The sequence below is a fragment of the Haliotis rufescens genome, unplaced genomic scaffold (assembly GCF_023055435.1).
Source record: "Haliotis rufescens isolate VD_foot unplaced genomic scaffold, xgHalRufe1.0.p SCAF_212, whole genome shotgun sequence".
NCBI lineage: Eukaryota > Metazoa > Mollusca > Gastropoda > Lepetellida > Haliotidae > Haliotis > Haliotis rufescens.
The window spans coordinates 40324-62663 of NW_025963905.1; the positions used below are offsets into that span (position 1 = coordinate 40324).

General features: G+C 48.0%; 1 protein-coding gene across 3 annotated transcripts in view; it reads left to right on the plus strand.

Moving 5' to 3' along the window:
* LOC125383188 overlaps positions 1 to 9274 on the plus strand; it is a 33356-nt gene extending 24082 nt beyond the window's left edge. Inside the window, exons 3-4 of one of the 3 annotated variants that reach the window (XR_007222678.1) lie at positions 3130 to 6895; positions 7740 to 9265. Coding sequence is in view for 2 of the 3 variants with exons in the window: in XM_048401360.1 (XP_048257317.1) it covers positions 4320 to 5600 (1281 nt within the window). In the remaining variant the exon portion in view is untranslated. Of the gene's footprint in view, positions 1 to 3129 lie in introns of all 3 variants that reach the window. The other 2 variants (XM_048401361.1, XM_048401360.1) reach the window with 2 other exon arrangements.
* Positions 9275 to 22340: the final 13066 nt, after the last annotated feature.

The following is a 22340-nucleotide window of genomic DNA, read 5'->3' on the forward strand; positions in this document are numbered from 1 at the left end:
ACATTTCTGACAGTGCTCCCTTAATGCCTCACTGTGCAGTTTTTTAGTTTGCAAACATGAAGTAAGGGCTTTACACCAGTCCCAGAACCTGCTTAGATGAAAATAATATCCACTGGCTCTTTGGAATGTAACATTATGGTTCTGAAATCATCTGTAAAGAATGTGATAGTGTTCGACAAAACTAAATTATCTCCCCTGTTTAGTAAAATGCATTGTATCTTTCATTCCCCTATAAACCCATAAATTATTGGAGAGAAACACTATTTTAAGCTGGTATTGCATGACACTGTTAATTGTGAATAAAAGGAATTACATTTATGTCAGGATAAGCTGTACATTTTCAAAATTATATGGAATTTTAACTTTGTTTCATTGAAACTGGCAAATAACTGAAATAAGCAAGTTTAGCCACCTTGAAACATTAAACAGTAAGAATGTTTGATGTCCTGTGAGTATTTTAAAGTCTTAACTAAATAAATCAATAGAGTTAAGTGTAATTTCCTTCCATGTTGTGGTTTCAAAAAGCTTTTTTCTACTTGAGGGTCCATTTCCATTTCTCGGCTTTAATAGGCGAATGGTTCACTGGTCAGTGTTTGAGATTGCTGTTAACAATGCACCCCTTTACTTCCTATTTTTTGGTAAAGTTCATTATCCAGCCTTACATATATGATGACTTTAAAGCTGCTTAATGTGTCCCTTGCTTATTGTTGGCCTGAATTCCCTGCTCTCTGTCCAATTTTGAGATTTTTTTCTGATTCCTTTCCATGTGTACTTATGTCACCAGCCTATATCATGGGTGATTATACTTTTGATTTTTGGAGTATATGAAAGCACAAACATTTGTGATAGCCCCTCCATAGATGATTTACCAAATGCTGACAGCCATTTGAGTATTTGATTATATAAACAATGGATGGTGTAAGTTTGAGCAATCTCAAACAATATCAATCGCATCATGTCATGAGCGTCAAAACCATATTCCATGAATGTAGCAGACTCTGCTATGTTCTGATGATGTCAGCAAAGGAAGGCAAACAACAGACCCTACTCAATTTTAAATATGTATTGTAACTGGTTTCGAGGTTTAAAGATTTGTTCAATTTTTTTAATCGAAAAAATATTTTAGGGTGATATGATCTATGCAGCCTCAATCATTTATGGAATTTACCCCTGACCCCCATCTTTTATGAAATATGAATGAACTCCCATGGTCAGTGCATAAACTTCTTTATTAATACAGAAATATCTTTTGTAAAACATTGATGAAGTGTACATCATTAAACTCTCACAACTCTTTCTGTGCATCAAAACTATGTATTCTGGTGCCATATAGACATGCTGGATAGGAACAAGTAGTGAAGTTTAATCCAATTTCCATTTTTTTTCTGAGAAGCTACATATATATATACAATACATAAATCACAGATTTGACAAGTGCAAATATATTCTGATTTGTCAACAAGGGCATCCAGATTTAATCTTTCCAGTGTCAGTTCGTGATTTTGTGGTACAACTATTCCCAATTTAACTACAAATAATCATTTTTTTTGTTTTTTATTGTTTATGAAATGAAGTACCTGTTACATAAAATGGGCTTCCGCCCAGGGCAGCAGAAAGACATGACATGTAGCACAACTTATCAGTACATCTTAGATTTATATGGAAAATAACATACTTCTTACTCACACATTCACTTTAGTAATACAATCATACTGCATACATTAACTATTAAATCTTGTATATCATATTGCAGTGCAGGAAAGTACATGGTCTCAAATATTACATTCTTAAGTATAAAACTGAAATTAAAATGAAAGCTACTACTGGTTTTCGAAAAGTTTAACAAGTGGGTAATTGTTTCCTTTTCTTTGTGACAGAAGGAGTACTCATCATTTTAATTAAGTACACACAGAAAAGAATTAGTAGTGAGAATTCTGTGGGTAAGTTTGTATTGAAATCAACACTGTTTTACATCCTGTTTTGTACTAAATATTTTATTACAGATATTGTTCCAATTTCAGTTTTCAAATTGTAACTCCCACTTTTCCTGCCCTTTAGTTTTTACTTCTGTAGCAAGGGGGCTCAGGTAGGGTGAATATTTTTTCATATGTAAAATCTCTTAAAGCCACATGAATAAGGAAACTTGTGTCCCCAGGTGCACCTATTTCAATCTACACATCCTTATATCTGTAACATTTTTTGAGAGAAAGTAATGTGTTTTGGAAAAGTTGGTCATTTATAGTGTTTCATGAAAAAATCAAGCCAGAATCTTTCAGTAGTTTTTTAACTGAAGCAGTTTTTCATTACCCTAATATTAAATGTAGCGCCAAGAAACACAGTGTGAATCTCTCACCGTCAGTTTATTCATGTTTTCTAATTCTCATCGTTGCAGAGTTACCGTTAGCATTATCAAATACCTACGTTGATGATGAGGAGGTTCAGAAAACTACAAAAAGAAACAAAACACTTGCTCAGTTTTCAACACAAACCTGAACCATTCAAAGTATACAAATATTCAAATTCAAAGTTGCATCATAATAATTACTTAAATGAAATGTTTCTGCTTAGATCATTTGTACATAAAGACAATGTAAAGATGAGAGAACAAAACTCACATCTGTGTTCTGCCATAAACCATGTCTTTGTTTTAGCCCCTTAAGACAGGGTAACAACAAGTACCATTGTTTAACATTGTTTGGTATGCTGCGAACGGGGATTGAACCCCGGACCTTCCGCTCACTGGGTGAACGCTAGACCATGGGTGAACGCTAGACCATGGAGTCAGTCACTTAACCAAGGACACTTGTGGACTTTAAAATATTTTAAAATATCATAAATAACTGATACTTTTAATAATGTGAAACGTTAGACTGCTCGTACATTAAAATTATTTGTTTCTGGAAATATTGGATAAGGGTATCCCCAAATTATAAACTTGGTCAAGGCAGATAAGAAGTTTCTATCATAAAAGGAATGTAATGAAATTTATGATATCTGTTCATCCTATTTATAATTTTAACTATTTGTAGTTCCAAGTCATGAAAGCATATTTATTGTTCATTTGTTTCTATAGATTTATATAATTTTCACTACTATTTTGCCTTATTTGCTCAATGGAATCTGTTTCAGGGAATATTCAAGACTGGCTATTCTCTGGCATTGACATTTTATATTAACTGTTGGTCATGAAGCAGTAGGATCACCAGTGCAGTTTCTGATTTGCATGTACAATGTATCCTGTGTATCCTGTGTTCAACAAAGTGTTCAATTCCATTCAGGATGGACAATAAAACACTTAAAAAGTACAGAAGATGGTGCTGTGAGTGGCAGTGGTGAGTGTTGTCTAGGACGGGCTATCAGAGGAGTTATGGGGGTGTCAAATATGGCCAGGTTAAAGTTAAATTAACCGCAAACGGCAAATGGAGAACTGTTCATGTTCATGAGATAGTCTACATGATAGCTACCAGCCAATTGAGTTAAGGTGCAGTGTCTCCCATCTCTGTGGGAACACCTGTGGTGTAGGGGGCACCTGTTACTGGAGAACCACCCCATGAAGGTCCTGCATGGACAGTGGTGGGGTGCCAAGATGTTTGGTGACCCTCAGACTGTGACAAGGCTTGTTTTTATTTGATGGCTAACAGATCTCTGACTAACTGAGAAGTGGAAATACAAACAAGATTATTATATTTGTCATAACATCATTTCGGTGAGTTGGTGAAGTAGACAGAAAATGATGATAATTTGACTTAGGCTGCAGAATGTGTCTATGTTTGCAGGTCATGTAAACATGCATTTAACTTTTGTCAGGAAGCTTCTTCTTTTTATCTGGTGTTATCAGTGGCCAAAGATTTTACATTTAGTACTAACTACTAAATGACTTTATCGCGCGTATCCAAACCATGGGCTAATTACATCTGTAACCCAATCACCCCTCGTAACTCAATCACCCCGCGGTCACCACTCGGCACCGTGCCCGGGGAATAATCCCGCGCAAGCATCATCCCGCCCTTTGTTAGTCCGTCATTCGCGAACAGCCCTTCCCCAAGTACACACGTGTGTCACTGTATCTAATCGCTTTCGCTTTGTACGTTTCCTTTGTACCCAGTCGCGACCGTTTCGCGGATTACGCTTTGAATACCATCTATTCCAACACTCGCCGTATCGCATTTACACAATTGCGACCGTTTCGCGGATTACGCTTTGAATACCATCTATTTCAGCACTCGCCGTATCGCATTTATTCAGTTCTACTCCCGAACTTCACCCTCGGGACAATTTTACGCTTGTGGAATACCAACTCACCACCTCGACCTTTCGTGATGCCTCCCAAGAGAAGAGCAGCCGTCAACCACAAGCTTGTGAGGGGAGCCAAGCAGGCCAGGACAACCAGAAGACAAACCCCGGGAGTACACATTGTACAGGAGGCAACAGCTGATGGTGAGTCTGCCAATTACAGAAATATCGAAGGTGGCAACAGAATTAACGTGCAATCAGCGCAGCTTGTAAATGCCGCGCAGGCTGCCAACTCAGCTACCCAGGTAAACGAGCAACTGGAAAAAATACTCCAGTTGCTGGAACATTCAGCGCCCGGCCCGGTTAGCGCAAACCAACAGGTAAGGCTTGGTTTTAGTTCTCCCGCCATTTCGCCCAACATAGGAAGAATCCCCGATGCTCACAACGAGGCCAACGGTGACGCGGCTTGGCCAGCCAATCACATCGCAGGATACGGGGATTCCCTTTCCTTCCGTGCGGATGGAATAGACGCGCACGTCAAACAACAGGTGAGGGAAATAATCTGGCGTGGCGAGTATGTCGACCTCGGCACAATCCTACCAAACACCGAGGGAAGTCACGAGGACGGTACGATTACCATGGCGTACGACTCCTCAGGTAAGGTAATTTTTAAACCAATAAAGCAGCAACCAAAGCGCCTGTCCCTGGCAAGCTGGACTTCAGCTTTCCACATTTTCATGTGTATATATGTTAGTAGGCACTCCGAGGTCCGCACAACCCAAGGATTGCTGTCCTACATGGAAACCATAAGAACGGCGGCACTTCGATTCGGGGGGGATGCCTGGTCAACCTACGACCAACAATTCCGACACAGAATGTCAAGGGACCCCTCACGACGCTGCGACAACATCGACGGGGAGTTGTGGCTGAAGTACATGGTAACACAGCCGGTACTACAACCAGAATCAGGCGGACGGGGCGCAACGACACGCGTACAGGGGGACATCGCCAGTCAGGTATGCTGGGATTTCAATAAATTTGGCTGTAGCAGGGTCAACTGTAAGTACACTCACAAATGCGGTAAGTGTGGCAAACATTCCCATAGCTCTAGGACCTGCTTTCGAGGGAATGGGGTCCAACCGACCCCATACAAGCCCAATCAGCCTTTTCCTAACAGAAACCAGCCGTCAAGGCAGGTAAATTCAATGGCCCCTTCCCCCGTGGATCTCAATGAAATGGCACCCTGGTTACGCCAATATGCTAGGGTCAATTACAGAGATGCAAATTATTTATGGGTAGGTTTTAGCTTTGGCTTTAAGCTCAAGTTCCAGGGAAGCTGCACGGGTCGCCTGGCACGAAACCTGTGATCAGCCACGCACCAAGACACGGCAGGCTACGTGAAACAAAAAAGTACAAAAGGAAGTCGACCTTGGCAGTATGGCGGGCCCCTTCAAGGACACCCCCCTAGACAACCTCCAAGTATCACCAATAGGCCTGGTGCCCAAGAAGCAGCCAGGATATGGTCAGCACCTGGGTAAGCATGCGGAGGAATTCCGTCTAATTCACCATCTATCCTATCCCAGGGGTAAATCTATGAATGACTTCATACACACAGAGGCCTGCTCCGTTGTGTACGCCAGATTTGATGAAGCTACCCATATGGTTCAACAACTGGGAAAGGGAGCACTATTTGCAAAATTCGACATTCAGTCGGCCTTTAGAATTATACCAGTCCACCCATCCGATTTCGAGCTGCTAGACATCAGATTCGAAGGTGAGTTCTATTTCGATAAATGCTTACCATTTGGCTGCTCCATATCTTGCGCCATATTTGAAACGTTAAGTACCTTCTTGCAATGGTGCATGCAATTGTATCTTCCAACGTGTCCGATCATGCATTACCTGGATGACTTCCTAACGGGGGGCACAGCAGGCACCAGCCACTGCTCAGACAACCTCAACGGATGCGTGAATACAGCTTGGGGTTCCTATTGCGCACGACAAGACGGTGGGACCCACAACCAAACTGACATTCCTAGGGCTGGAAATCGACACCATTGCAATGCAGATCAGAATCCCAGAGTCCAAGATCAAGGAGGCAACAAGGGAAATCCAAGACATCCTGTCAACAGGTAACATCAAGGTCACAAAAAGGGCCCTTCAGTCCCTCATAGGCAAGCTTAACTTTATGTGCAGGGCTATACCAATGGCAAGGGCATTCAGCCGCAGGCTAATCGATCTGCTTAGCAAAGGTAAGCAACCATTTCACCACATTAGGATTACCAGCTGGGTCAAGGAAGACCTACAAATGTGGTTAACATTTCTTACGAGTTATAAAGGCATTTCAGTGTTTCAGGACCAACTATGGGTGGACAGCGATTTCCTCCAGCTGTGGATATAATATTATGTTTAAGGCAAAGTATGTATGTTCCACTGCTAACACTATTGCCGATGCTCTCACGAGGTTTCAGCTCAAACGCTTCCGAGAGGCAGCACCAGCCGCGGACCAGAACCCCACACCTATCCCGTGCAACATATGGCTGATCTGAGGCAGGAGGCCGGCAGACTCCTACAACAATCTCTGTCTACTAATACATGGGCCACTTACCAAACAGGCATCAATGCCTTGCACCAGTTCCGGTCCGCACACCAGCTACAAGAGGTGTGGCCAGTCCTGCTGGATCAGGTCGTAAACTTTATTGCTTATCTGTCAGTCACTCACCACTCCCCTAACACAGTCAAGACTTACATGGCAGCGCTGTCTTCACACCACAAATTCCACGGGCTCACCGACTGTACAACCATTTCCTGGTAGGCAAGATTTTAACCGGCTTACACAAATCAGCGGGCCGACCAGACACCAGAAAACCGATCACTGCAGATCTGCTGCAGGTAGTAACCAACAATCTGCCTCACGTATGCTCATCAGCATATGAAGCCAGGCTGTTCAAGGCAGTCTACTGCACAGCCTTCTTCGGTTTCTTTAGGGTTAGCGAACTGGTCCAAACTGGACCTTCAAAAACAGGTTGCGCCATCCAGAATTTAAGCTTCTCGGGCAACCCCCAGCAGCTTTCAATCCATTTACCACACTCAAAGTCTGATCAGTACAGGATGGGGACAACAGTTACAATGTCATCTATACCAGGTAATCCGCTATGTCCGGTAGTCGCCATCAAGCACTACCTGGAGGCGCGCCCCTCCGGCCCACAACATGCATTCGTTCACTTCGAACATTCCCCCGTTACAAGGTACCAATTCCAGGCACTCCTAAAAAAGGCCTTAGCACACAGCAACATAAACACAGCCTGCTATTCTTCGCACTCCTTCCGCATTAGGGCAGCCACATCAGCAGCCATGAACGGGGTGCCCGAACACCTCATACAACAATACGGCAGGTGGAAATCAGATTGCTACAATGCTTACATACGCTTACCAACAAATTCAATGTTGCACAATTAATTCAAATAGTCTTTCATGGTACTTACTACACTTCTTGTTGGTTACAGTTTGGATGGTGGGATCCAGCTACATGGCCAGGGCACGGCAGTACTTGCTCCTGAAGGGCACCAGTCCGAACCAACCGAGGATGCTATGGCTGGCACGAGGGGGAATGAGGTGGAAGGAGCTGGACACCATTCTGGATGCACAGGTCAAGGCGACACGGCGCAGCCCGAGAGCCCTCATCATTCACCTGGGCTCCAACGACCTGTGCTCGGTCAAGGTCAGCCAACTCTACCTTGACATGGTGGCATCAATCCTTCGGATACAACTCCAGCTTCCTGACACCAAGATCATCGTATCCTCAATGCTGCCCAGGCGCTACTGGCACGATGCCAGGGACCCACTAAAGATCGAGGGGATGCGGAAGAATATCAACCGCCGACTGGCCAACCGAGTCAAAGAGCTCAGCGGTACAATGGTGCCACATCCCCAGATCCTGGCATCAGACAAGACATGGTACGCCTGGGAGGGCGTCCACCTCAATGACAAAGGACTGTGTGTGTTTACGGACAATTTATTGCATGCCCTGGCGCTTGTTTTGCGTCAGTAAGGATGTTATCTCCACAGGTTAGTGTTTCCTTTCAGTACATAGGCAAGCCGGGCAACAATGCTATCTCCGCGTATCGCGTGGCCGTGGGTGTGGGGTAGCACTCTGGTGCTTTGTGGCGGGGTTCTTGTGGGCTACACTGCTAGTAACAAATTAACTTGCTTCCAAATTAATACTCGTGCTTAAGGCTACCTACTTTTCAGCGGGAACCTTTCCAGGCTTACCTGCTTCTCAGTGGGAACCTTGTCTTTCCCGACTTTTCAGCCGGGGAATCGTAAAATAACATACGTTGGGGCAAACAATTGCCACGTAGTACCGGCGGCGAAGGTCGTCTTGTCAAGCGGTAGCTAACAGTTGGGTCTGCGGCGTGGGAGCCGCACAATGGTTTTGCTAATGGGGCCGGGCAGTGGGATCTGCTTTGGCCGGCTACCTGGGGCCGGGCAGCGGTAGTCTGACTTAGGCCAGCAGCGTGGAGCTGCTTTTGACAGCGTGGGAGTTGTCAAGCAATGGTAGCATTTAAATATAGCTACCGTGGGGGCCGGACAGCAGTAGCAGTCTCAGGCCAGCAGCGCTAGCTGCAATCGCCGTTGGCCTCGCGGTGGCCATGGCAACGGTAGCATTTTGGTATACACAATTAGCAGCTAAGTAGCCCACAAGTACCTGCACACCCTCGGCCATTTAACCCAATTTCATCTTCTGTTTTTATTATAGGCACGGGCATCCACGGCTCGGTGGCCCGTGCCTCTCCTTGGCATATCGCGGGATAAATATACATTATTCATGACAAAAACAAAGACCGGTAAATTACGATACAACAAGTGTACTTATATTATGTTTTCTGTTTGTGGCTTCTGACTTTAGCCTGGAGATGTTTAATTGTGTTACTGTGGTTACATGAAGTGGGAGATCTGTAAACCAATAAATTAAAGTGTTGCCAAATCTTCATGTAAGTGTGTTACCTTCGTTATGTTACATTTGTTTATGATTTCACCCACATTAGTGTAGAACCAATATAGTGTGGTATTTCTTAATTACTGATGCTCAGTCAAATGTTCAAATCGTGTCAGATCCAGCATGTCTCAAACATGAATGGCAGTTAAGTTCATGTCTAGCCTCTTTTGATCACCGGTATGATCAGGGAGAGGTTTTGTAGTTTGTAACTCTCTGAACCCAAACATGACTTGAGTAGTGCAGATGATGGGAGTACGGCCTTCCCCTCCCCGGACCAGGTCCAGCTCCTGTTAAGTAAAACCTTAGCAGTTGCTACATTTTACAAGCCAAACATGATGATCCAGTAATGGACATCACATAATTGATAAAACTTAAGACCTCCATGGAACCATTGTCAGAATCTGGACCAGGTCCAGGGCGGGTCGAGGCCGTACCGCCATCGTCTCTACTACTGCTTGTATTACGCTGGGAGACTGCAAAAGGAGAGAGTGAGTGAATATTGTTTTCCATATTGTTAGTGATATTCCAGCAATATCAGGGAGTGGACACACACAATGGGTTCACACATAGTACCCATGTGAGAATCGAACCAGGGCCTTCGGGTGACAAGCGAATGCTTCAACCACTAGGTTACCACCCATTTAAAGAAAGAAAGATAGGCAAGGCATGGTCTGAGATGTGTGTCATTATCGCATATGGACATGAGATGTGTGTCAGTGTTGTATATGGACATTAGACATACGTGTGTCAGTATATTTGATAGTATGCCACACACTTAATACTCATGGAAATGAAAAAAAACTGTTTTGCTGGATTTAATAATCGACACAAAGCATTACATAGATGTAAATACGAAATAACAAAACAAGTGGAAAAGTACTAGTCTGGATTTGCTAGTTTTATCTCAGTGCTCAATACAAAATGTACTTTACAGAAGGTAATTTGTAGGCACTTTCAACATTCAAAAATAAAACTAAGTCCAAATTGACATGGCAGAAACAGGCTATAGGCATTATGCAAATTAGCATGGAAATAAGTTACCACAACAACAATAAAAATAACAGATATGTTTATGTACATAATAATAATGACATGTAAGTTGTTGTTTGAGAAGGCAATATGTTACTTTTACGCTCTGATATTTTGACGATGATTCACTATCCCACTCACAAATCACTAACCACTGACAAATCACATGCACGTGGGTTTCAAGCACCTGTTTTCACCTGTCGTCAAGGTGTCATAGGTCATGGCCATTCACCTTGATCTACTAACACCTGGTTATGCTCAGTTTCAAAATAGTCTGTTTTTCAGTTTCACAATAGTCTGTTTTGTTCATATTTTTACACACTTTTACGTGTAAAAAGACATAAAAACCTTTGATACGCTGTATTTGTGCCAAGGCCCAATTAGTACTAATTGAGTTGTTTGAATATTTATATATTTTGTATAATAACTGCATTTATTTAAAATCTGAGATAAAAAACCAGTTTTTTTTGCATTTCCGTGAGTACAGACACCATTCACCATTGTTACTCACAGCTGTTATTGTGTTGTAGGAGGAGTATTTGCAGCAACAGAGATATGAGGATTATGTTACTGGATGCAGTATGAGGTTTATTCCTCCTATAATGGGTACGGTCCACTGATGTACTTAGGATTTCTTTAAGGGACTGAAAATGAATTAAATATTCACAATAATTGATGACAGCAACAGCAGCATTTTCCATAGCCTCAGCTGTGGGTGTAAGAAAGGGTATCAGTAAATGAGTGAGTGAGTTGGGTTTAACCCCTCTTTGAACAGAATTCCAGTTATATCACCCTTGTGTCAGATTAATGTGGGAGGAGACCCAGAAGTGATGCAAGTACCCAGACAAATAGTAGCATTATCCGCATCCTCTGACAGGTAACGATTGATGAAACCATATATGCATCACAATAAATAGTCCGTGGTCCAGTTATGTCAGTGCACTTAGTGCAAATATCAATATCAACAACCATAATAAAATTTAAAACCCCCAATTAATTTACTATGCATATGTTTTGGTCCAGACTAAACCATGCTTGTGGGTATGGACATGGATTCAGATAAGAAATTCAGTGTTTAGCCTTGATGAGTGCCCATCCACCTCACAACACACTCAGTTAACCTCCATTTACCATCTTGGCAGTACATTATTAACTCCACATGGTTGAACATGATATTTATTGTCAAACTTGGAAATCAGAACTTCAGCACTCTAGGATTTTAATGGTAGATGTTTTTTGTTTTTTTATCAAGTTGTGAGAGTGATGCCGCTTTGTTGATGTGACGCAGTTGTTAATATAGACTGTCAACAGGATGGAAAGGCTATTTTAGATCATCATTGAGTCCCCATGTGGATTTATGACAAACTAATAGCGTTCACGTTTCACGTTTTTGGAAGTCAGGTCGTCCTCGAACGGGCCCCCTTGCGCCCCGAGGACATTGTTAAAAAAGGTCAAGGCGGCTTCTGAGGTGGTTGGAGGGTCAAGGTCGACCCGCCTGGCGAGTTTCAAGTCCTTACGAAAATTTTCACTTTTGACCCCAGACGAGACCCTGGGCTATAGCCTTAGGTGATTTTCCGACCAAAAAAAAAAAAATTTCGGATGGGTCTCAGACCTTGCCAAAGGATGCTTTAGGTCATCTGAGCGGCCCGTAGCCGCTCGTTTTTCGATTTTGAGCAAGCCACGTCGGCCTGGAGACGGGCTCCCTAGCGCCTGGAGAGACAGGTGGTGGGAAAGGTCAGGGTCGGCTTCCAAGGAGACAAAGGTGGTGGAAAAGGTCAAGGGCGGCTTCCCAGGTGGTCGGAGGGTCAGGGTCGACCCGCCTGGCGAGTTTCAAGTCCTTACGAAAATATTTAAATTTCACGTTTTTGGAAGTCAGGTCGTCCTCGAACGGGCCCCCTTGCGCCCCGAGGACATTGTTAAAAAAGGTCAAGGCGGCTTCTGAGGTGGTTGGAGGGTCAAGGTCGACCCGCCTGGCGAGTTTCAAGTCCTTACGAAAATTTTCACTTTTGACCCCAGACGAGACCCTGGGCTATAGCCTTAGGTGATTTTCCGACCAAAAAAAAAAAAATTTCGGATGGGTCTCAGACCTTGCCAAAGGATGCTTTAGGTCATCTGAGCGGCCCGTAGCCGCTCGTTTTTCGATTTTGAGCAAGCCACGTCGGCCTGGAGACGGGCTCCCTAGCGCCTGGAGAGACAGGTGGTGGGAAAGGTCAGGGTCGGCTTCCAAGGAGACAAAGGTGGTGGAAAAGGTCAAGGGCGGCTTCCCAGGTGGTCGGAGGGTCAGGGTCGACCCGCCTGGCGAGTTTCAAGTCCTTACGAAAATATTTAAATTTCACGTTTTTGGAAGTCAGGTCGTCCTCGAACGGGCCCCCTTGCGCCCCGAGGACATTGTTAAAAAAGGTCAAGGCGGCTTCTGAGGTGGTTGGAGGGTCAAGGTCGACCCGCCTGGCGAGTTTCAAGTCCTTACGAAAATTTTCACTTTTGACCCCAGACGAGACCCTGGGCTATAGCCTTAGGTGATTTTCCGACCAAAAAAAAAAAAATTTCGGATGGGTCTCAGACCTTGCCAAAGGATGCTTTAGGTCATCTGAGCGGCCCGTAGCCGCTCGTTTTTCGATTTTGAGCAAGCCACGTCGGCCTGGAGACGGGCTCCCTAGCGCCTGGAGAGACAGGTGGTGGGAAAGGTCAGGGTCGGCTTCCAAGGAGACAAAGGTGGTGGAAAAGGTCAAGGGCGGCTTCCCAGGTGGTCGGAGGGTCAGGGTCGACCCGCCTGGCGAGTTTCAAGTCCTTACGAAAATATTTAAATTTCACGTTTTTGGAAGTCAGGTCGTCCTCGAACGGGCCCCCTTGCGCCCCGAGGACATTGTTAAAAAAGGTCAAGGCGGCTTCTGAGGTGGTTGGAGGGTCAAGGTCGACCCGCCTGGCGAGTTTCAAGTCCTTACGAAAATTTTCACTTTTGACCCCAGACGAGACCCTGGGCTATAGCCTTAGGTGATTTTCCGACCAAAAAAAAAAAAATTTCGGATGGGTCTCAGACCTTGCCAAAGGATGCTTTAGGTCATCTGAGCGGCCCGTAGCCGCTCGTTTTTCGATTTTGAGCAAGCCACGTCGGCCTGGAGACGGGCTCCCTAGCGCCTGGAGAGACAGGTGGTGGGAAAGGTCAGGGTCGGCTTCCAAGGAGACAAAGGTGGTGGAAAAGGTCAAGGGCGGCTTCCCAGGTGGTCGGAGGGTCAGGGTCGACCCGCCTGGCGAGTTTCAAGTCCTTACGAAAATATTTAAATTTCACGTTTTTGGAAGTCAGGTCGTCCTCGAACGGGCCCCCTTGCGCCCCGAGGACATTGTTAAAAAAGGTCAAGGCGGCTTCTGAGGTGGTTGGAGGGTCAAGGTCGACCCGCCTGGCGAGTTTCAAGTCCTTACGAAAATTTTCACTTTTGACCCCAGACGAGACCCTGGGCTATAGCCTTAGGTGATTTTCCGACCAAAAAAAAAAAAATTTCGGATGGGTCTCAGACCTTGCCAAAGGATGCTTTAGGTCATCTGAGCGGCCCGTAGCCGCTCGTTTTTCGATTTTGAGCAAGCCACGTCGGCCTGGAGACGGGCTCCCTAGCGCCTGGAGAGACAGGTGGTGGGAAAGGTCAGGGTCGGCTTCCAAGGAGACAAAGGTGGTGGAAAAGGTCAAGGGCGGCTTCCCAGGTGGTCGGAGGGTCAGGGTCGACCCGCCTGGCGAGTTTCAAGTCCTTACGAAAATATTTAAATTTCACGTTTTTGGAAGTCAGGTCGTCCTCGAACGGGCCCCCTTGCGCCCCGAGGACATTGTTAAAAAAGGTCAAGGCGGCTTCTGAGGTGGTTGGAGGGTCAAGGTCGACCCGCCTGGCGAGTTTCAAGTCCTTACGAAAATTTTCACTTTTGACCCCAGACGAGACCCTGGGCTATAGCCTTAGGTGATTTTCCGACCAAAAAAAAAAAAATTTCGGATGGGTCTCAGACCTTGCCAAAGGATGCTTTAGGTCATCTGAGCGGCCCGTAGCCGCTCGTTTTTCGATTTTGAGCAAGCCACGTCGGCCTGGAGACGGGCTCCCTAGCGCCTGGAGAGACAGGTGGTGGGAAAGGTCAGGGTCGGCTTCCAAGGAGACAAAGGTGGTGGAAAAGGTCAAGGGCGGCTTCCCAGGTGGTCGGAGGGTCAGGGTCGACCCGCCTGGCGAGTTTCAAGTCCTTACGAAAATATTTAAATTTCACGTTTTTGGAAGTCAGGTCGTCCTCGAACGGGCCCCCTTGCGCCCCGAGGACATTGTTAAAAAAGGTCAAGGCGGCTTCTGAGGTGGTTGGAGGGTCAAGGTCGACCCGCCTGGCGAGTTTCAAGTCCTTACGAAAATTTTCACTTTTGACCCCAGACGAGACCCTGGGCTATAGCCTTAGGTGATTTTCCGACCAAAAAAAAAATAATTTCGGATGGGTCTCAGACCTTGCCAAAGGATGCTTTAGGTCATCTGAGCGGCCCGTAGCCGCTCGTTTTTCGATTTTGAGCAAGCCACGTCGGCCTGGAGACGGGCTCCCTAGCGCCTGGAGAGACAGGTGGTGGGAAAGGTCAGGGTCGGCTTCCAAGGAGACAAAGGTGGTGGAAAAGGTCAAGGGCGGCTTCCCAGGTGGTCGGAGGGTCAGGGTCGACCCGCCTGGCGAGTTTCAAGTCCTTACGAAAATATTTAAATTTCACGTTTTTGGAAGTCAGGTCGTCCTCGAACGGGCCCCCTTGCGCCCCGAGGACATTGTTAAAAAAGGTCAAGGCGGCTTCTGAGGTGGTTGGAGGGTCAAGGTCGACCCGCCTGGCGAGTTACAAGTCCTTACGAAAATTTTCACTTTTGACCCCAGACGAGACCCTGGGCTATAGCCTTAGGTGATTTTCCGACCAAAAAAAAAAAAATTTCGGATGGGTCTCAGACCTTGCCAAAGGATGCTTTAGGTCATCTGAGCGGCCCGTAGCCGCTCGTTTTTCGATTTTGAGCAAGCCACGTCGGCCTGGAGACGGGCTCCCTAGCGCCTGGAGAGACAGGTGGTGGGAAAGGTCAGGGTCGGCTTCCAAGGAGACAAAGGTGGTGGAAAAGGTCAAGGGCGGCTTCCCAGGTGGTCGGAGGGTCAGGGTCGACCCGCCTGGCGAGTTTCAAGTCCTTACGAAAATATTTAAATTTCACGTTTTTGGAAGTCAGGTCGTCCTCGAACGGGCCCCCTTGCGCCCCGAGGACATTGTTAAAAAAGGTCAAGGCGGCTTCTGAGGTGGTTGGAGGGTCAAGGTCGACCCGCCTGGCGAGTTTCAAGTCCTTACGAAAATTTTCACTTTTGACCCCAGACGAGACCCTGGGCTATAGCCTTAGGTGATTTTCCGACCAAAAAAAAAAAAATTTCGGATGGGTCTCAGACCTTGCCAAAGGATGCTTTAGGTCATCTGAGCGGCCCGTAGCCGCTCGTTTTTCGATTTTGAGCAAGCCACGTCGGCCTGGAGACGGGCTCCCTAGCGCCTGGAGAGACAGGTGGTGGGAAAGGTCAGGGTCGGCTTCCAAGGAGACAAAGGTGGTGGAAAAGGTCAAGGGCGGCTTCCCAGGTGGTCGGAGGGTCAGGGTCGACCCGCCTGGCGAGTTTCAAGTCCTTACGAAAATATTTAAATTTCACGTTTTTGGAAGTCAGGTCGTCCTCGAACGGGCCCCCTTGCGCCCCGAGGACATTGTTAAAAAAGGTCAAGGCGGCTTCTGAGGTGGTTGGAGGGTCAAGGTCGACCCGCCTGGCGAGTTTCAAGTCCTTACGAAAATTTTCACTTTTGACCCCAGACGAGACCCTGGGCTATAGCCTTAGGTGATTTTCCGACCAAAAAAAAAAAAATTTCGGATGGGTCTCAGACCTTGCCAAAGGATGCTTTAGGTCATCTGAGCGGCCCGTAGCCGCTCGTTTTTCGATTTTGAGCAAGCCACGTCGGCCTGGAGACGGGCTCCCTAGCGCCTGGAGAGACAGGTGGTGGGAAAGGTCAGGGTCGGCTTCCAAGGAGACAAAGGTGGTGGAAAAGGTCAAGGGCGGCTTCCCAGGTGGTCGGAGGGTCAGGGTCGACCCGCCTGGCGAGTTTCAAGTCCTTACGAAAATATTTAAATTTCACGTTTTTGGAAGTCAGGTCGTCCTCGAACGGGCCCCCTTGCGCCCCGAGGACATTGTTAAAAAAGGTCAAGGCGGCTTCTGAGGTGGTTGGAGGGTCAAGGTCGACCCGCCTGGCGAGTTTCAAGTCCTTACGAAAATTTTCACTTTTGACCCCAGACGAGACCCTGGGCTATAGCCTTAGGTGATTTTCCGACCAAAAAAAAAAAAATTTCGGATGGGTCTCAGACCTTGCCAAAGGATGCTTTAGGTCATCTGAGCGGCCCGTAGCCGCTCGTTTTTCGATTTTGAGCAAGCCACGTCGGCCTGGAGACGGGCTCCCTAGCGCCTGGAGAGACAGGTGGTGGGAAAGGTCAGGGTCGGCTTCCAAGGAGACAAAGGTGGTGGAAAAGGTCAAGGGCGGCTTCCCAGGTGGTCGGAGGGTCAGGGTCGACCCGCCTGGCGAGTTTCAAGTCCTTACGAAAATATTTAAATTTCACGTTTTTGGAAGTCAGGTCGTCCTCGAACGGGCCCCCTTGCGCCCCGAGGACATTGTTAAAAAAGGTCAAGGCGGCTTCTGAGGTGGTTGGAGGGTCAAGGTCGACCCGCCTGGCGAGTTTCAAGTCCTTACGAAAATTTTCACTTTTGACCCCAGACGAGACCCTGGGCTATAGCCTTAGGTGATTTTCCGACCAAAAAAAAAAAAATTTCGGATGGGTCTCAGACCTTGCCAAAGGATGCTTTAGGTCATCTGAGCGGCCCGTAGCCGCTCGTTTTTCGATTTTGAGCAAGCCACGTCGGCCTGGAGACGGGCTCCCTAGCGCCTGGAGAGACAGGTGGTGGGAAAGGTCAGGGTCGGCTTCCAAGGAGACAAAGGTGGTGGAAAAGGCCAAGGGCGGCTTCCCAGGTGGTCGGAGGGTCAGGGTCGACCCGCCTGGCGAGTTTCAAGTCCTTACGAAAATATTTAAATTTCACGTTTTTGGAAGTCAGGTCGTCCTCGAACGGGCCCCCTTGCGCCCCGAGGACATTGTTAAAAAAGGTCAAGGCGGCTTCTGAGGTGGTTGGAGGGTCAAGGTCGACCCGCCTGGCGAGTTTCAAGTCCTTACGAAAATTTTCACTTTTGACCCCAGACGAGACCCTGGGCTATAGCCTTAGGTGATTTTCCGACCAAAAAAAAAAAAATTTCGGATGGGTCTCAGACCTTGCCAAAGGATGCTTTAGGTCATCTGAGCGGCCCGTAGCCGCTCGTTTTTCGATTTTGAGCAAGCCACGTCGGCCTGGAGACGGGCTCCCTAGCGCCTGGAGAGACAGGTGGTGGGAAAGGTCAGGGTCGGCTTCCAAGGAGACAAAGGTGGTGGAAAAGGTCAAGGGCGGCTTCCCAGGTGGTCGGAGGGTCAGGGTCGACCCGCCTGGCGAGTTTCAAGTCCTTACGAAAATATTTAAATTTCACGTTTTTGGAAGTCAGGTCGTCCTCGAACGGGCCCCCTTGCGCCCCGAGGACATTGTTAAAAAAGGTCAAGGCGGCTTCTGAGGTGGTTGGAGGGTCAAGGTCGACCCGCCTGGCGAGTTTCAAGTCCTTACGAAAATTTTCACTTTTGACCCCAGACGAGACCCTGGGCTATAGCCTTAGGTGATTTTCCGACCAAAAAAAAAAAAATTTCGGATGGGTCTCAGACCTTGCCAAAGGATGCTTTAGGTCATCTGAGCGGCCCGTAGCCGCTCGTTTTTCGATTTTGAGCAAGCCACGTCGGCCTGGAGACGGGCTCCCTAGCGCCTGGAGAGACAGGTGGTGGGAAAGGTCAGGGTCGGCTTCCAAGGAGACAAAGGTGGTGGAAAAGGTCAAGGGCGGCTTCCCAGGTGGTCGGAGGGTCAGGGTCGACCCGCCTGGCGAGTTTCAAGTCCTTACGAAAATATTTAAATTTCACGTTTTTGGAAGTCAGGTCGTCCTCGAACGGGCCCCCTTGCGCCCCGAGGACATTGTTAAAAAAGGTCAAGGCGGCTTCTGAGGTGGTTGGAGGGTCAAGGTCGACCCGCCTGGCGAGTTTCAAGTCCTTACGAAAATTTTCACTTTTGACCCCAGACGAGACCCTGGGCTATAGCCTTAGGTGATTTTCCGACCAAAAAAAAAAAAATTTCGGATGGGTCTCAGACCTTGCCAAAGGATGCTTTAGGTCATCTGAGCGGCCCGTAGCCGCTCGTTTTTCGATTTTGAGCAAGCCACGTCGGCCTGGAGACGGGCTCCCTAGCGCCTGGAGAGACAGGTGGTGGGAAAGGTCAGGGTCGGCTTCCAAGGAGACAAAGGTGGTGGAAAAGGTCAAGGGCGGCTTCCCAGGTGGTCGGAGGGTCAGGGTCGACCCGCCTGGCGAGTTTCAAGTCCTTACGAAAATATTTAAATTTCACGTTTTTGGAAGTCAGGTCGTCCTCGAACGGGCCCCCTTGCGCCCCGAGGACATTGTTAAAAAAGGTCAAGGCGGCTTCTGAGGTGGTTGGAGGGTCAAGGTCGACCCGCCTGGCGAGTTTCAAGTCCTTACGAAAATTTTCACTTTTGACCCCAGACGAGACCCTGGGCTATAGCCTTAGGTGATTTTCCGACCAAAAAAAAAAAAATTTCGGATGGGTCTCAGACCTTGCCAAAGGATGCTTTAGGTCATCTGAGCGGCCCGTAGCCGCTCGTTTTTCGATTTTGAGCAAGCCACGTCGGCCTGGAGACGGGCTCCCTAGCGCCTGGAGAGACAGGTGGTGGGAAAGGTCAGGGTCGGCTTCCAAGGAGACAAAGGTGGTGGAAAAGGTCAAGGGCGGCTTCCCAGGTGGTCGGAGGGTCAGGGTCGACCCGCCTGGCGAGTTTCAAGTCCTTACGAAAATATTTAAATTTCACGTTTTTGGAAGTCAGGTCGTCCTCGAACGGGCCCCCTTGCGCCCCGAGGACATTGTTAAAAAAGGTCAAGGCGGCTTCTGAGGTGGTTGGAGGGTCAAGGTCGACCCGCCTGGCGAGTTTCAAGTCCTTACGAAAATTTTCACTTTTGACCCCAGACGAGACCCTGGGCTATAGCCTTAGGTGATTTTCCGACCAAAAAAAAAAAAATTTCGGATGGGTCTCAGACCTTGCCAAAGGATGCTTTAGGTCATCTGAGCGGCCCGTAGCCGCTCGTTTTTCGATTTTGAGCAAGCCACGTCGGCCTGGAGACGGGCTCCCTAGCGCCTGGAGAGACAGGTGGTGGGAAAGGTCAGGGTCGGCTTCCAAGGAGACAAAGGTGGTGGAAAAGGTCAAGGGCGGCTTCCCAGGTGGTCGGAGGGTCAGGGTCGACCCGCCTGGCGAGTTTCAAGTCCTTACGAAAATATTTAAATTTCACGTTTTTGGAAGTCAGGTCGTCCTCGAACGGGCCCCCTTGCGCCCCGAGGACATTGTTAAAAAAGGTCAAGGCGGCTTCTGAGGTGGTTGGAGGGTCAAGGTCGACCCGCCTGGCGAGTTTCAAGTCCTTACGAAAATTTTCACTTTTGACCCCAGACGAGACCCTGGGCTATAGCCTTAGGTGATTTTCCGACCAAAAAAAAAAAAATTTCGGATGGGTCTCAGACCTTGCCAAAGGATGCTTTAGGTCATCTGAGCGGCCCGTAGCCGCTCGTTTTTCGATTTTGAGCAAGCCACGTCGGCCTGGAGACGGGCTCCCTAGCGCCTGGAGAGACAGGTGGTGGGAAAGGTCAGGGTCGGCTTCCAAGGAGACAAAGGTGGTGGAAAAGGTCAAGGGCGGCTTCCCAGGTGGTCGGAGGGTCAGGGTCGACCCGCCTGGCGAGTTTCAAGTCCTTACGAAAATATTTAAATTTCACGTTTTTGGAAGTCAGGTCGTCCTCGAACGGGCCCCCTTGCGCCCCGAGGACATTGTTAAAAAAGGTCAAGGCGGCTTCTGAGGTGGTTGGAGGGTCAAGGTCGACCCGCCTGGCGAGTTTCAAGTCCTTACGAAAATTTTCACTTTTGACCCCAGACGAGACCCTGGGCTATAGCCTTAGGTGATTTTCCGACCAAAAAAAAAAAAATTTCGGATGGGTCTCAGACCTTGCCAAAGGATGCTTTAGGTCATCTGAGCGGCCCGTAGCCGCTCGTTTTTCGATTTTGAGCAAGCCACGTCGGCCTGGAGACGGGCTCCCTAGCGCCTGGAGAGACAGGTGGTGGGAAAGGTCAGGGTCGGCTTCCAAGGAGACAAAGGTGGTGGAAAAGGTCAAGGGCGGCTTCCCAGGTGGTCGGAGGGTCAGGGTCGACCCGCCTGGCGAGTTTCAAGTCCTTACGAAAATATTTAAATTTCACGTTTTTGGAAGTCAGGTCGTCCTCGAACGGGCCCCCTTGCGCCCCGAGGACATTGTTAAAAAAGGTCAAGGCGGCTTCTGAGGTGGTTGGAGGGTCAAGGTCAACCCGCCTGGCGAGTTTCAAGTCCTTACGAAAATTTTCACTTTTGACCCCAGACGAGACCCTGGGCTATAGCCTTAGGTGATTTTCCGACCAAAAAAAAAAAAATTTCGGATGGGTCTCAGACCTTGCCAAAGGATGCTTTAGGTCATCAGAGCGGCCCGTAGCCGCTCGTTTTTCGATTTTGAGCAAGCCACGTCGGCCTGGAGACGGGCTCCCTAGCGCCTGGAGAGACAGGTGGTGGGAAAGGTCAGGGTCGGCTTCCAAGGAGACAAAGGTGGTGGAAAAGGTCAAGGGCGGCTTCCCAGGTGGTCGGAGGGTCAGGGTCGACCCGCCTGGCGAGTTTCAAGTCCTTACGAAAATATTTAAATTTCACGTTTTTGGAAGTCAGGTCGTCCTCGAACGGGCCCCCTTGCGCCCCGAGGACATTGTTAAAAAAGGTCAAGGCGGCTTCTGAGGTGGTTGGAGGGTCAAGGTCGACCCGCCTGGCGAGTTTCAAGTCCTTACGAAAATTTTCACTTTTGACCCCAGACGAGACCCTGGGCTATAGCCTTAGGTGATTTTCCGACCAAAAAAAAAAAAAATTTCGGATGGGTCTCAGACCTTGCCAAAGGATGCTTTAGGTCATCTGAGCGGCCCGTAGCCGCTCGTTTTTCGATTTTGAGCAAGCCACGTCGGCCTGGAGACGGGCTCCCTAGCGCCTGGAGAGACAGGTGGTGGGAAAGGTCAGGGTCGGCTTCCAAGGAGACAAAGGTGGTGGAAAAGGTCAAGGGCGGCTTCCCAGGTGGTCGGAGGGTCAGGGTCGACCCGCCTGGCGAGTTTCAAGTCCTTACGAAAATATTTAAATTTCACGTTTTTGGAAGTCAGGTCGTCCTCGAACGGGCCCCCTTGCGCCCCGAGGACATTGTTAAAAAAGGTCAAGGCGGCTTCTGAGGTGGTTGGAGGGTCAAGGTCGACCCGCCTGGCGAGTTTCAAGTCCTTACGAAAATTTTCACTTTTGACCCCAGACGAGACCCTGGGCTATAGCCTTAGGTGATTTTCCGACCAAAAAAAAAAAAATTTCGGATGGGTCTCAGACCTTGCCAAAGGATGCTTTAGGTCATCTGAGCGGCCCGTAGCCGCTCGTTTTTCGATTTTGAGCAAGCCACGTCGGCCTGGAGACGGGCTCCCTAGCGCCTGGAGAGACAGGTGGTGGGAAAGGTCAGGGTCGGCTTCCAAGGAGACAAAGGTGGTGGAAAAGGTCAAGGGCGGCTTCCCAGGTGGTCGGAGGGTCAGGGTCGACCCGCCTGGCGAGTTTCAAGTCCTTACGAAAATATTTAAATTTCACGTTTTTGGAAGTCAGGTCGTCCTCGAACGGGCCCCCTTGCGCCCCGAGGACATTGTTAAAAAAGGTCAAGGCGGCTTCTGAGGTGGTTGGAGGGTCAAGGTCGACCCGCCTGGCGAGTTTCAAGTCCTTACGAAAATGTTCACTTTTGACCCCAGACGAGACCCTGGGCTATAGCCTTAGGTGATTTTCCGACCAAAAAAAAAAAAATTTCGGATGGGTCTCAGACCTTGCCAAAGGATGCT